Below are 13,196 nucleotides of genomic sequence, written 5' to 3'. Positions count from 1 at the left end.
CTCCAAAGTCTATAGCTGGAGAGAGATGGAGGCAGCAAGCCAATCTCTATCCTTAAGATACTGGATGGTTTGGGTCCATGCCCACTAAATATGAATTTCCTACTTTCATGTTTTGCTTATTTCTAAGTTTTTCTAAGAATTCATCTTCATCTCTCTGCTCTTCTGTCTCCCCAAACTCAGTGATATTTAAAAGCTTTGGTTGGGTATTCAACATTCTTCACTAAGTGAGGGAAACAATTGTGTGGGAAGAGGGATGATGATTTTAATCTGATGAAAACAGCTCATGCTAACCATGACTGTCACCTAACTGCAAGCCAGGCCTTGAGGAGGTGGAAGCGGAGGAAGGAAGGAGGGTTTGGCACACTAATAATTCAGCACCCACAGGGGATGCCCTGTGAATCACCTACATCCTAGAGAGGGTCCCAGAAACTCCGGGAGCCAGAGGGTGCCGGGCTTTGGCTTTGTGCTTTGGCAGTCAGAGTCAGTTGGGCTGAAAAGTCTCTAGGAGATAGGATAGTGACGAGAGGGAGGGAGAGACAGACTCTTAGGTTCGTGCCTTAGATGAGTTCTAGAAAACAGTGTGGGGTGGAAGAGGGAAAGGTGGGGAATCCAAATGTGTTTGGAGGTTCCCACTGAACATTCTGAAGCTGCAGCTCAGCCCTGCACTTCCGGGTGGTTGAGGGCAGGCTCTAGGTTTCCCAGCTCTGACGGCCTCAGAGAGAGGAAAGGAGCAGGCACAAGTAGGCCTGAGGCCATCTGGCCACTCCTGACCTGATGCTGGGTGGGAAAGGCTCCATCTACAAGCTCTTGGGAGGGAAGGCATGCTGGCAGGACCAGGAGGAGCCTCCTGCTTCCTTGTACTTCTGCTCAGATGACGCTATGGCTTTCTTGTTTACCCAGAGGGAGAAATGTTTATGCTTGTGAGGGATAATGAAAGATTTGCTTCTATTTCCAGGGTGGTGATAAAGGCTGGGGTAAAGGGTGACTGGAAAGAGTATCAGTTGCTTCCTCTCAGGAACAAAGACTAAATTGCACTGGACATCATCTATCCCGTGCTGGCTTTCAGGGGTTCCTCCTCATGGAGACTTGCTGCAGGGGGAAGGTCTGCAGCCATATTTCCCCTGGGCAGTTTCCCAGTTGCATTTAGAGTGCAAGAGCATGACTGCAGCGAGGTACCTGCTTCAGGTTGGACAGATGAGTCCCGGGAGTAGAGAAAAGCACATGCCTAGCTCAGTACTGGAATGTGGTAATGACTGCTAAGTTAATAGGTGCAGGATGCGGGCTGTGTCACTCTGTCTACAGGGCCAGGGCCTCATGTGTGCACTCATTTAGATGCACAGATGGGAGCCAGCAACCAAGCAGCAGCCTAGCTAAATAAAGAATTGTGAGAAGAAAATGAAAAAAAATTCAGACTGCTTTTGTCACTCTAAGCAGATGGCCACAAATAAGCCAGAGCATACCCTTGCAGAGGTAAGGAAATAAAATGGAAAGTCATAGGAAATATATAACCCCTGCCCCAGGGAAAATGGTACTTGGACCTTGATTTAAAGCAGAACCCATAGGAAGTCCTAGCCATGGCAGTCAGACAAGAAAAATAATTAAAAGGCATCCAAATTGAAAAGGAAGAAGTGAAACTGTAATTATTTGCAGATGACATGATACTATATAGAGAGAGGACCTTAAGATCCCACCAAGAAACTACTAGAATAAACGAATTCAGTAAAGGAGCAGAATACAAAATTAATATTCAGAAATCCATTTCATCTTACATACCAATAATGAACAATCAGAAAGAGAAATTAAGAAAACAGTCCCATTTACAATTGCATCTAAGAGAATAAAATACCTAGGATTGCATTTAAATAAGGATGTAAAAGACATGTACTTGGAAAACTGTAAGACATTGAAGAAAGAAATTGAAGAAGATAACAATAAATGGAAGTATATACTGTGCTGATGAATAGGAAGAATTAACATAGTTAAAATGTTGTACTACCCTAAGAAATCTATAGATTCAGAGCAATCCTTATCAAAATATCAATGGCATTTTTCACAGAACTGGAACAAATAATCCTAAAATTTATACAGAACCACAAAAGATCTTGAATAGCCATAGCAATCTTGAGGAAGAAGAACAAAGTTGTAAGCATCATGCTACCTTATATCAAACTATACTACAAGCCTATAGTAATCAAAACAGCATGGTACTGGCATAAAAATTGACACATAGATCAATGGAACAGAACAGAGAGCCCAGAAATAAACCTTGTCAATTAATCTCTTACAAAGGAGGCAAGAATGTACAACAGAATAAAGACAGTCTTCTTCAATAAATGGTGTTGGGAAAACTGGACAGACACATGTAAAAGAATGAACCTGGATCACTTTCTTACATCATATACAAGAATAAACTCAAAATGGATTAAAGATTTAAATGTAAGACCTGAAGCCCTAATACTCCTAGAAGAAAGCATAAGCTATTAACTCTTTGATGTCACTTTTAGCAATATTTTGTTGTCTATGTCTCCTCAGTTAAGGGAAACAAATGAAAAAATAAGCAAATGGGACAACATCAAACTTAAAAGCTTCTGCACAGCAAAGGAAACTGTCAATAAAATGAAAAGACAACCTACTGAATGGGAGAACATATTTACAAATACATTTGATAAGGGGTTACTATCTATATTATATAAGGAACTCATACAACTTAACACCTAGAAAAAAACCCAAACAATCCAATTAAAAATGGGCAGAAAACCTGAATAGACACTTCTCTAAAGAGGACATACAGATGGACAACAGACATGAAAAGATGTTCAGTGTCGCTAGTCATCAGAGAAATACAAAGTAAAACCACGAGATATCACCTCATATCTGTCAGAATGGGTATCATCAGTAAATCAGCAAGCAAGTGTTGATGGGATGTTGAGAAAAGGAGATCCTCATGCACTTTTGGTGGGAATGCAAATTGGTGCAACCACTATGCCAAACAGTATAGAGGTTTCTCAAAAAATTAAAAATAGAACTACCATATGACCCAGCGTTTCCACTTCTGGATATTATCTGAAGAAATAACTAATTTGAAAGACTATGTGTACCCCTATTTTTATTGCAGCATTATTTACAATAGCTAAGATATGGAAGCAGCAGAAGTGTCCATTAATAGAAGAATGGATAAGGAAGAGACTGTACAATGAAATAGTACTCAGCCATGAGAAATAATGAAATCTTGCCATTTGTGACAACGTGGATGAAACTAGAGGGTATTATGCTAAGGGAAATATCAGACAGAGAAAGACAAATACCACATGATTTCACTTATATATGGAATCTAAAAAACAAAATAAACAAACAGAAACAAACTAATAGATACAGAGAACAAATTGATGGTTGCCAGATGGGAGGAGGGCTATAGGCAGAGGGTGGGGGTAGAAAAAGTGAAGGGATTCAGAAATACACATTGGCAGTTACAGATTAGTCATGGGGATGTAAAGTACAGCATAGGGAACACAGTCAATAAGAGTCTAATAACTATGTATGGTGTCAGATGGGTACGAGGCTCACGTGGGTGATCACTTTGTAAAGTGATATAAATATCTAATCACTGTGTTGTAGACCTGAAACTGATATACTATTGTATGTTAACTGTAATTCAAAAAATAAATAAATAATGGTAGGACCTCATAAGTTGGAATAATTGTACCAGGCAGTGGTCAGAAACCAGCTCCCTCCCTCCCTTTTCTACTTCCTTATTTCATGATCACGGAACACCTGTAATGTATAGGCACTGAGGCTGAGAGATATATTAAAACAGACAAAAATAAGGTCTCTTTGCTCCAGGAGCCTTAAGTCTAAGGCAGGAGACTGATATTAGACAGAATCAGATACATGTATCCCCCAGCTGGGACTGGTGCTGTGAAGGAGGAATCTCAGGTGATATGAAGGAGCATGCGGAGACCCGATTTAGAAGAGGGAGCAGGGACCTGGAGGCTTAGCCAAGGGATGGACAGGAGAATAGTCCGGGCAGAGGCAACAGCCCCACGCTTGCCAAGTTTGGGAGAGCCTGGCCTTGGAGCGGCAGAATGAGGCTGAGCAGGGCAGCCGGTTAGGAACATAAAACAAAATCTGTTTAGCATCAGGTGGGCGTTTTATTCCGTGGCTGGGGTAGAATGGGGCATGCCATCTCCAGTCTGTATCAGTACAAGTCCCACGTCTTGCCTTGCAGAAGGCACCATGTTTTTAGAAATGTAGGCTCCCTGAACACTGCCGCCCAGAGTCTGCTGCATTTGAGAACAGAACAGAAGTGACAGTAAATGAAAGAGTGTAATAATTCTGACAAAACCAGCATTTGGACACAGGGACATACTTATTACAGACTTAGCCATGGACTTTTGTCAAGTATTAAACAATAAATATCTATTTTCTATGTATAAAGGGAGCTTGCTCAGTGAGGATTCCACTTGTTTGCTGATACTTAAAATTTATTGAATGATTTACAAGCCTAGAGAGATGTCTCATCTGGACTCCCGGAGCTGCCAGGAAACCACATTCCCCGTGTGTTTGCTTCTAGCCCTGGAAGCCCCTGCAGCCCCTTTCCGGGAGACTCGTTTCTGAGGTTACAAGGTCCAAACAGTGACACTGAAGGAGTTTGTGATTGCTTCAAGATTACTTATTTTTATGTGCTTAAAGTCTGAAATTTGTTTTTTCAAGACACACTCTCTGTTTCTACCTTTAAAGAAAGAATCTTTATGCATCATTCTGTGAATTCAAGTTAGTTTTGCCTTCACCGTCAGTGGAATTCCAGGTGTTCTGGAATTGTTATTAGTTCTCCAAGAAACAGGCCCCGGGCCATGGGTCCCGGTGCCCAGGCCTCTCACCACATGGTTGTGTCTGGCACCATCGCTTTTGTCAAATACACCTGGAACTTTTCAGTAAGGTATTTGCTCAGCTCATCAAAGGGTGCCCATGGGCTTGTACATATCTGTGTTTCATTTCTTATTCTCACTGAAAAAGAGAGTGGGGGGAGGAGGATATGCTAAATGTAAATATTTGACTGAGCTCAGTGTTGGGTACACAGGTGTTCTCTATTATTTCTTAATTTTCTCTGTATACTTGAAATATTTTTATTAAAAATATTTAAGTTCTGTTTTCTTTCCTTCTTGCTTAAATATCCTGGAGAGTGCTAGAAGGTGTCTTCATTTCAACCCTTTGCCCTTAGATTCCAGGTCAGCGCTGTCCAATAGAACATTCGAACTGGGGCTAGTGTGATTGAGCAACTGAAATTGTAATTTATGTAACGGTAATTAATTTAAGTTGAAGTTGAAATAGCTATGTGTGGCTACCATATTGGGCAGTCAGCTCTGGAAGGAAAAGCTGCAGAAGCCAGGGTACTTCTCGAATGCCGTCAGGGACAGGGCTGCATATTCTAGTGTGTGTGCCATTCCTTAGCAGAAACCCTCGTAAAAGATCTTAGGAATTAACGAACTGACTCTGAAATTTGCTGAAGGAAGTGATATCCTAAATATGGAATGTAAGTTTCTTCTTCTGCCATCTTGTACCTTCTGTTTATTCTTTTCTATTTTTTTTTCTTTTTTATCCTCACCCGAGGACATTTTTCCATTTTTTGTTCAGATAGAGTGGGAGGGAGAGAGAGGAAGAGAGAGAGAGAGAGAAACATTGACATGAAAGGGACACATCGAGAGGCTGCCTCCAGCATGACCCAACCAGGGTCAGGGACAGACTGCAACCGAGGTATGTGCCCTTAGCGGGATCGAACCCGGGTCTCTCTGGACCACAAGCCAATGCTCTAACCGCTGAGCCAAACTGGTCAGGGCTGTTTATCCTTTTCTAAATGAAATGTTTTTTTTTCTTGTGTATGTCTGCTCTCTAGTAGGCACTAGTATTGGACAATGACTTAGCTCTTCACTAGGCTGAACTACCCCCTAGTCCCTGAGGTCATCAATCAGTTAGAGTTATTATGTTTGGAAGCAGATGGACAATTCAAGAGCAACCTATGGTCCTTCGACCGTTGGCTGGTTGTTGAGTAATTATGTCTCAGCCAACACTGGAGTGAGCCCTCATTAATAAATTTAGCTTATTGAGGGCTGGTCTCTTTAATGGTTGTGGTGACAAATTCTGCTAAGTCTATTGAAAAGAGACAACTGAAAGGAAAATCATATGTTTAAATGAAGGGAATTTGTGTATGTATTTGAGAGTGAGGTTGTTTGCTTTGTTCTTAAAGAATAATCTGGTTTTAAAATCAAAAGATCTAAATTCACACTGCTGGTGGGAATGCAGACTGGTGCAGCCACTATGGAAAACAATATGGTGTTACCTCAAAAAATTAAAAATTGAACTTCCATTTGACCCAGTGATCCCGCTTTTAGGAATATACCCTAAGAAGCCTGAAACACCAATCAGGAAGAATATATGTACCCCCATGTTCATAGCAGCACTATTTACAATAGCTAAGATCTGGAAACAGCCCAAGTGTCCATCAGTAGACGAATGGATAAAAAAGCTGTGGTACATATACACAATGGAGTACTATGCAGCGGTAAGAAAGAAAGATCTCTTATCCTTTGAGACTACATGGAGGGACCTGGAAAGTATTATCCTAAGTGAAATAAGCCAAGCAGAAAAAGACAAATACCACATGATCTCACTTTTATACGGAATATAATGAACATAACAGTCTGAGGAATACGGTAGACCCAGAAACATGGAAGTAGGGCACAGACTGACATCCCTCAGAAGAGGGAGCGGAGGGGAGAGATAAACCACAGAACTTATATGCATGTATGCATGACCAATGGACATGGACAACTAAGCCAGGGACGGAGTGGGGGTGGGGTGGGGAGGGGGGTGCCAATGGGGTAAAAAAGGAGAAATATCTGTAACAAAAAATTAAATAAAAAATAAAAATAAAAACCTTGAAAAAAAAAAAAAAGATCTAAATTCAAGTCCTGGATACTAGAAGCCATATGACCTGATGTGGCCTGTTTAGTAAGCAGCCTCTTGGGACCCCTCCCCACTCGCCATAAAATAGGAGTAACTTTTGTTTACATGACAAGAATGCAGTTAAGAATAAATGTGAGCCTGGCCAGTGTGGCTCAGTGGATTGAGTGTCATCCCATGAACTGAGAGGTCCAGGTTCGATTCCCAGTGAGGGCACATGCCTGGGTTGCAGGCTCGATCCCCAGCAGGGGACATGCAGGAGGTGGCCAATCGATGCTTCTCTCCTCACATTGATGTTTCTATTTCTTTCTTTCTTCCTCTCTCTCTAAAAAATCAATAAAAACATATTGAAAATAAAAGAATAAATGTGGTGAGTTTGCTAATGATGGGTCCCCGATATGCCACTGTAGCAGAGGATTATTTTGAGCTGAAGGCATTTGAGAATCAGCAGATCCAGGAAGAGGCTTTCTCTGCACCCCCTCAACTGCCTAAAAGAGCAGATTCTTTCAAAAGAATTCAGCTGTCACTAATCCCCCTTTAACTTCAGGGGAAAGCACTCTTGTCACCAGAGACGAGAATCGCATGAACAGACTTTACTAACACAAACCTTGCCTCCCACTAGTTTTCTGCATCTGTTTTGCAATAATTTCCCACCATTTATTGTCCCTTGAAATCCAGACTCCCTCCCTGTGTTCAGATGGTGTATAAGCCCCAAATTCTGATTGCATTTTCCAACCACTTTCTTTGTGATCCCACCCCCACCCCCATACAAACTTTCCTCAGTAAACTCTGTCTTTCCTCTTGTTAATCTTTGTCAGTTTAATTCACAGGCCCCCAGTGATTGACTTCAGAGGAGAGAGGAAAAGTCCTCCCCCGCAACACTAACAGGTGAAGATGTTATTTGTATGATGTGGTTTGAGAGGGATGGAAAATCCCAGGCGTTGTGCTGACACTATGGCAGGTCCTCAGACCTGCATGTGCATCAGGAGCTCCTTCCTGGGCCCTGTCCCCCTCTGACTCTGGCAGTTTCACCCTGAGAGCATCTGCTTCCATCTGGGCACAGGGCCCCAGGGAGTCTGACTCAGCAGGTCAGGAAGCCACACTTTGTGAAGCACAGCTTCTAGGACCTCTGCATGTGGGAAGACCAAATAGTTGGGGGATGACCCAGGATGGCCTCACTGTCACAGAGTCTGGGACTGTACTTAATTCTGCATTTCAATTTTAAGATTGCCGAAATGAAAAGGTTTGCTCCCCTGCGTGCCCACCTCTGTGTCCCCATCTGTTACCAGTGGAAGTGGAGTTCTTGTGATGTCGCAAGGAAGGGAATTTCCTGAGACCTGCATGAGAGAATGAGTGATCTTTATTTTCATGGAATTAAACCCCCGGGTTTTCAATGTTGCATCTCCCTCCATCCCATCACGGAAAAAGTCCAATCTTGTCTTCAGCAGGGCTAGAATTAAGGCCACTACCCTGAGTCTGCTCCATATTAAAGCCCAGTGCAGTCCAGCATCCTGTGTGTGGAGTCCGCATGGCCCTGGGCCCCGTGACTGCTATGGCCACATGGCTGGGAGGGAGGAGAGCATGGGCGAGCGCACGTCACGGAGCAAGAGAGGACACAAAGGCAAGAACCAAACAAGAACAGGCAAAAGCGAAGCAAGAGAGAATTCTGTCTGGAGATTTTAACCTCCAGGAGCTTAAATAATTAACCTTTTAGGATTTCACGTGCTTGGAGTGGCTTCACTCCCCTAGTCAATTATCTTTTCCCAGGTTAGACTGACAGACAAGCACCTTTCCTAGGTCAGCCCGACTTCACTGTGCATGTGCTCAACTCCCCTTTGTTTGATCCCTCCCCACAGTGAGCTGCAGGGAGTGGACTGGTGGTCGCCGGGGAAGTGTGAAGTTAGTTGCAGCTTCCTGGTGATGAATCTGCCCAGATGACCATGTTTATAATGCCTTTCCTTTGCTCTCTATTATTAATATGAATAACTAGCTAATTGTGATGCTAACACTTTCAATTTTGCTTTATCTCAATTTGTTTTATCATAATAGCTTTTTGAAGGAGTTGAATTATGTTAAGGAGACACATATCTTTAAAACATTAAGCCCTGCCCTGGCCGGTTTGGCTCAGTGTTAGAGCGTCAGCCCACAGACCAGAGAGTCCTGGTTCAGTTCCTGCTAAGGGCACGTACCTCGGTTGCAGTTTGTCCCCGGCCCCGTTTGGGGTCATATGGATGGCAGCCACTCATAGTGTCTCTCTCACATCAATGTTTCTCTCTCTTTTCTTCCCTCTCTCCCTCTATCTGAAGATGGATGTAAAAATGTCCTTGGGTGAGGTAAAAAATAATAATAATAATAATAAAACATTAAGCCCTAATGGGTTTGATTTGAAATTCAGGGTTACATCTTGGAACAAAATAGTGACTGAAAATAAATTTTCACACAGACACACCTGGCATTTAAACCCATATTATTTACCTAAAGGAAAAAATGCTAGGTGAGGAGTTACTAAACCCAGATTATCTTCTTAACTCTACTGGGCAGATTGCTTTCTCTGTCTATGAATCAAAATATATTTAACCACTCAGGCCCCGGGATTTGTTTATGAAATGAGAGACGCACATGGAAATATAAGTTATATAATTTTATTTTAATTTAACTTTTCAAGAGTTTACATTATTTTGCATAAAACACATCACTTGAATTTTATTTTATTTTTTCCAGACCAAGTCTTATCGTTTCCTCTGCTTATATTTTATTGCCAAACACACTTTTCTCCCTCTCTGCCCCAGCCCCATGCTGGCAGTAAAGCTGTAGTCACCGAAGATGATAAATGAATTGTTCATTTGGCTTCTGCTGTCTTGCCGCTTTCTCTTCTGTGAACTGTGGCAAAGGCTGACCAGCATGAATCAGAAGTGCTGCTCACCCAAGACATCTGGGGTTGTCCTATATGACAGCATTTACATTTGAATGTCGCCTAATACCATGGAAGTGATTAACCAGTGACTGCAGCATCACATCCTAAGTGAAATCATGGAAGGACTTCGTCTGTGTTTTTATGTTCTGGACCATAAAAACACATTGTGAGGTCTGATACTTGTTTTACTGAAAATGAGCTTCAAGAATGCCCTCAAAACTTCCCCTTGAAATGGCCTCTTGCACCATTTAAAAGTAGGCTTTTGAAATAAAGTCTTTTGAACAACAACAACAAAAAAAATAGTAATTCAATAGCAGGGTTTTTAAAAACTTTAAATCTTTTGTATTTAGTACGTTCTCTCTCATCTTGATATGAGGGAGTACTTTCTGAAAAACTCTCTCCCCAGTGACCCTCATGAGGGTATCTGTGAATAGGGTCTGCCTCTCTAAGGCCTTGATGGGGGAGTATTTCTCTTTATTACGTGCTGTGTGTCCAGAACATGTTGCCTTCTGAACGAGAACTCACAGGAGCCACATAATCCCCGAGCTCACGGCAGGCCGTTCTGAGTAGTGTGAACGGTTGGAATGTGTGTATGTGACCAGGTCATACTCACATAGGCCGTAAAAGATGTAGCTTCTGATCATTCAACTCTATTCTTAAAGAAGGACTGTTGTGTGGGAACACTATTTTAACTAGAAGTACGTAAAACCTCTATTGCCTCCATTTCTGCTTTTCCAAATACTAAACGTGTCCCTTCCAAACTGATTCCATCAAAATCACAAATTCCTTGGGAAAATCTCTCTGTTCTCCCATCTCCAGCACATTGGAAGCTGTCTTTTCCCAGACTGCCCCGCTCATTTTTCAGAAGCGTTGCATTATACATTTGCTATGGCAATTATCTCATCCTTTTTCACGTGGGACCTTGAAAATTGGTTTTTGCCTTTATACAATGAATCATTTAGAAAGGCCCTTATACTGTGGTTAGAAACTGGTCTCTTTGGAAATTGCCATTCTTATGCAAAAAGTCTTGAACTTTCACAAGGGTTATAAATTTTACAAAAGTTCATTTATATCAGGGTCATCTGGAACTGCAGGGGCATTCTGTTATAGCCCCTGTTGCGGTTGTTGGACGGTGTTCCCGAGCTATTACACTAACGTGCTGTGTCGGGGCACCAGGGCAGACGTGCCAGGCATTCTCAAAGCATCATTTTCTTTAACTCTCCCACCAAGTCTTCAGATAGTACAGATCACCATGTCATAAGAGAGTCATAAGCATGTTAAGTACTAACTTGTTCAATGCCACGTAGCTGTTACTTGGAAAGTGGAAATTCCAACCAATTTTCGATTTTCTGCTCTTTCTACTGCCTTCTCCACTCTGCCTCTCTTGGATAGTGTTGTTCCCGTGGGAGAGCCTGGAGGAAAGAAGAGGTGGGAACGTGGACTCTCATGAATAGGTGGTTTTGAATCTCAAGCATTGTGAACTGATAAGCTGAGCCTCTCACCCCAGGGCTTGGGAACTGGGCAGCACCTGGGGAGTGAACAGGAAATAAAAGGCAAAGCTGGACTCAGTCAGTGAAGACAGATCATCCTCAGTCTCCATCAAGGGCCTCTGCCCATGATGCTGTGTCGCCAGATTCGGGATAAGGGGAGGGCGGGGAAAAGCATGCTAGTTTTATTTTTATCAAAATTCAGGAGGGGTTTTAAAGGATGTGAAACCCTGGCAGGACGCTGACATGAATTTTAATTGTGGGAATAATATGTGCAAAGCTGTTGTGTCACCTCAGGAATGACTGGCTACTCCCTCCTTGACCCAGCCTTCCTCTGCTGAGGCGTCCTCTCCCTGCCCCGTCGGGCACCTCCACTCATCCCTCTGGTTTCAGTCGAGGGGTCGCTTCCAGACTCTCTCTCTGGGGCTCCTGCCTTGGGATCTCTCTCGCCCCTTATTGTCTGTCTGGTTACTCTTGGTGGAATAGTGACTGTGTGCTGGAAAGGGCCAACTTTCTCAGACAAAAGAAGAAATCCAAAAGGCTACGTCTTGTATGATTGAGCTCACCATAATGCTACTACTAAATTTTGTAGACTTTTCATTCTCTAACAACATTGTTCTCTTCTGATAATTATGACAAGAACGATTACACAATTATAAAATATTACCATTTTGAGGATGCAACTGTAGGGGAGAAAAACACTTTCTCCTCTGCCCTCTATGTTCAGTACCTGGGAGGCTATAAATTAAACTGACAAAAAATTAACAGGAGGAAAACCATACAAATTTTATTTGAGTTTAGTATTTTAATTCTTATATACATAGTTCTCACAGTAAAGGAAGTGAGAACCTAAAGAAGCAGTTAGGCCTTGAAAGCTTATATACCGTTTTAACAAAGAACAATAAATTTGTGGGGAAGTGACCAAAGGACTTACAAGGGTGGTAAACTCTGGAGAGGCAAACGTATGGGGGAACAAACGGAAGACGAGGGTTGTTTCAGTAAGGTGTGTTATGCACTCAAGTCGGTGCCATCTCCAGTGGTGAGCTGTCCAGTCTCCTCTTCCTGGCACAGGAGAAGGAATGAGGTCACCTTCACAAAGGAAAATGTGTGCCCTGCCTTTAGGCTGAAAGGAGGGGGGTAAAGAGCTTTTCTCGGATCTGCTATTTCTCAGTTGCCTCCAGCTCAAAACAATCCTTCCACCAAAGTGGCATATTTTAGAGTGGCGTACTCTGACCCCTTTGTAATCTTATTCCGCATTCCTTTTACAGATGAGAAAACTGGGTGCCAGAGGGAGTACTCACAGGCCACCAAGGCAGAGCCAAACCTGGCGCCTCGCTGTCCCTTTCTCTCTCGCTGGCTGCTGTACCCTTTGCAGACCCCGTGCACCATACAGAGGGAATACTCACCTAGGTCCTAGCCCTTCGCCTCCTGTTACCTTCCCACCAGGGCTCTACAGAGAGCCAGTGAATTAATTTCTTGCACTTCAAATAATGATAACACCTCCCAAAGAGGGAGGGTGTGCAGATGAAATTTAAACAAGATGTGTGTGAAAGACCTGGTCCAGTGTGAACCTAGATGTGTTATTGAAACTTTGCAAGCCTGTTCATCCTATCTGTTACAAAAAGACAGTAATTACATACCTCCTAGTTTCCTTCCAAGAAGAAAAAGAAAAAGAAAAGGTGCCGTGCATAGTACCTAGCACGTGCAAGCTCTTCATAAGTGATAAAGGCTGTCCCCACCAAAACCACAGGAGCAGCTCAGTAGAAGCTCTACCTGAAGCAGCAGTACTGAAACCGGGGTGTGGGGGAGAGCTGCTCCACCAACAGGCTACCAGCTTC

The 13,196-nt window shown here is 42.8% G+C and overlaps 1 protein-coding gene across 20 annotated transcripts in view; it reads left to right on the top strand.

Annotated features, from left to right (window-relative positions):
- The window catches only part of SLC22A23 (solute carrier family 22 member 23), a 180,330-nt gene that overhangs the window by 101,061 nt on the left and 66,073 nt on the right, over nt 1–13,196 (top strand). Inside the window, exon 4 of one of the 20 annotated variants that reach the window (XM_036255910.1) lies at nt 12,627–12,790. The exons of the other annotated variants lie outside the window; for them this stretch is intronic. Within the exon in view, the coding sequence (XP_036111803.1) occupies nt 12,627–12,775 (149 nt within the window). The 3' untranslated portion in view covers nt 12,776–12,790. Of the gene's footprint in view, nt 1–12,626; nt 12,791–13,196 lie in introns of those variants that run through there. 20 annotated transcript variants of the gene reach the window in all.

Source organism: Molossus molossus, unplaced genomic scaffold (genome assembly GCF_014108415.1).
Source record: "Molossus molossus isolate mMolMol1 unplaced genomic scaffold, mMolMol1.p scaffold_m16_p_12, whole genome shotgun sequence".
Taxonomy (NCBI): domain Eukaryota; kingdom Metazoa; phylum Chordata; class Mammalia; order Chiroptera; family Molossidae; genus Molossus; species Molossus molossus.
This window is presented reverse-complemented; position numbering and strand designations above follow the sequence as displayed.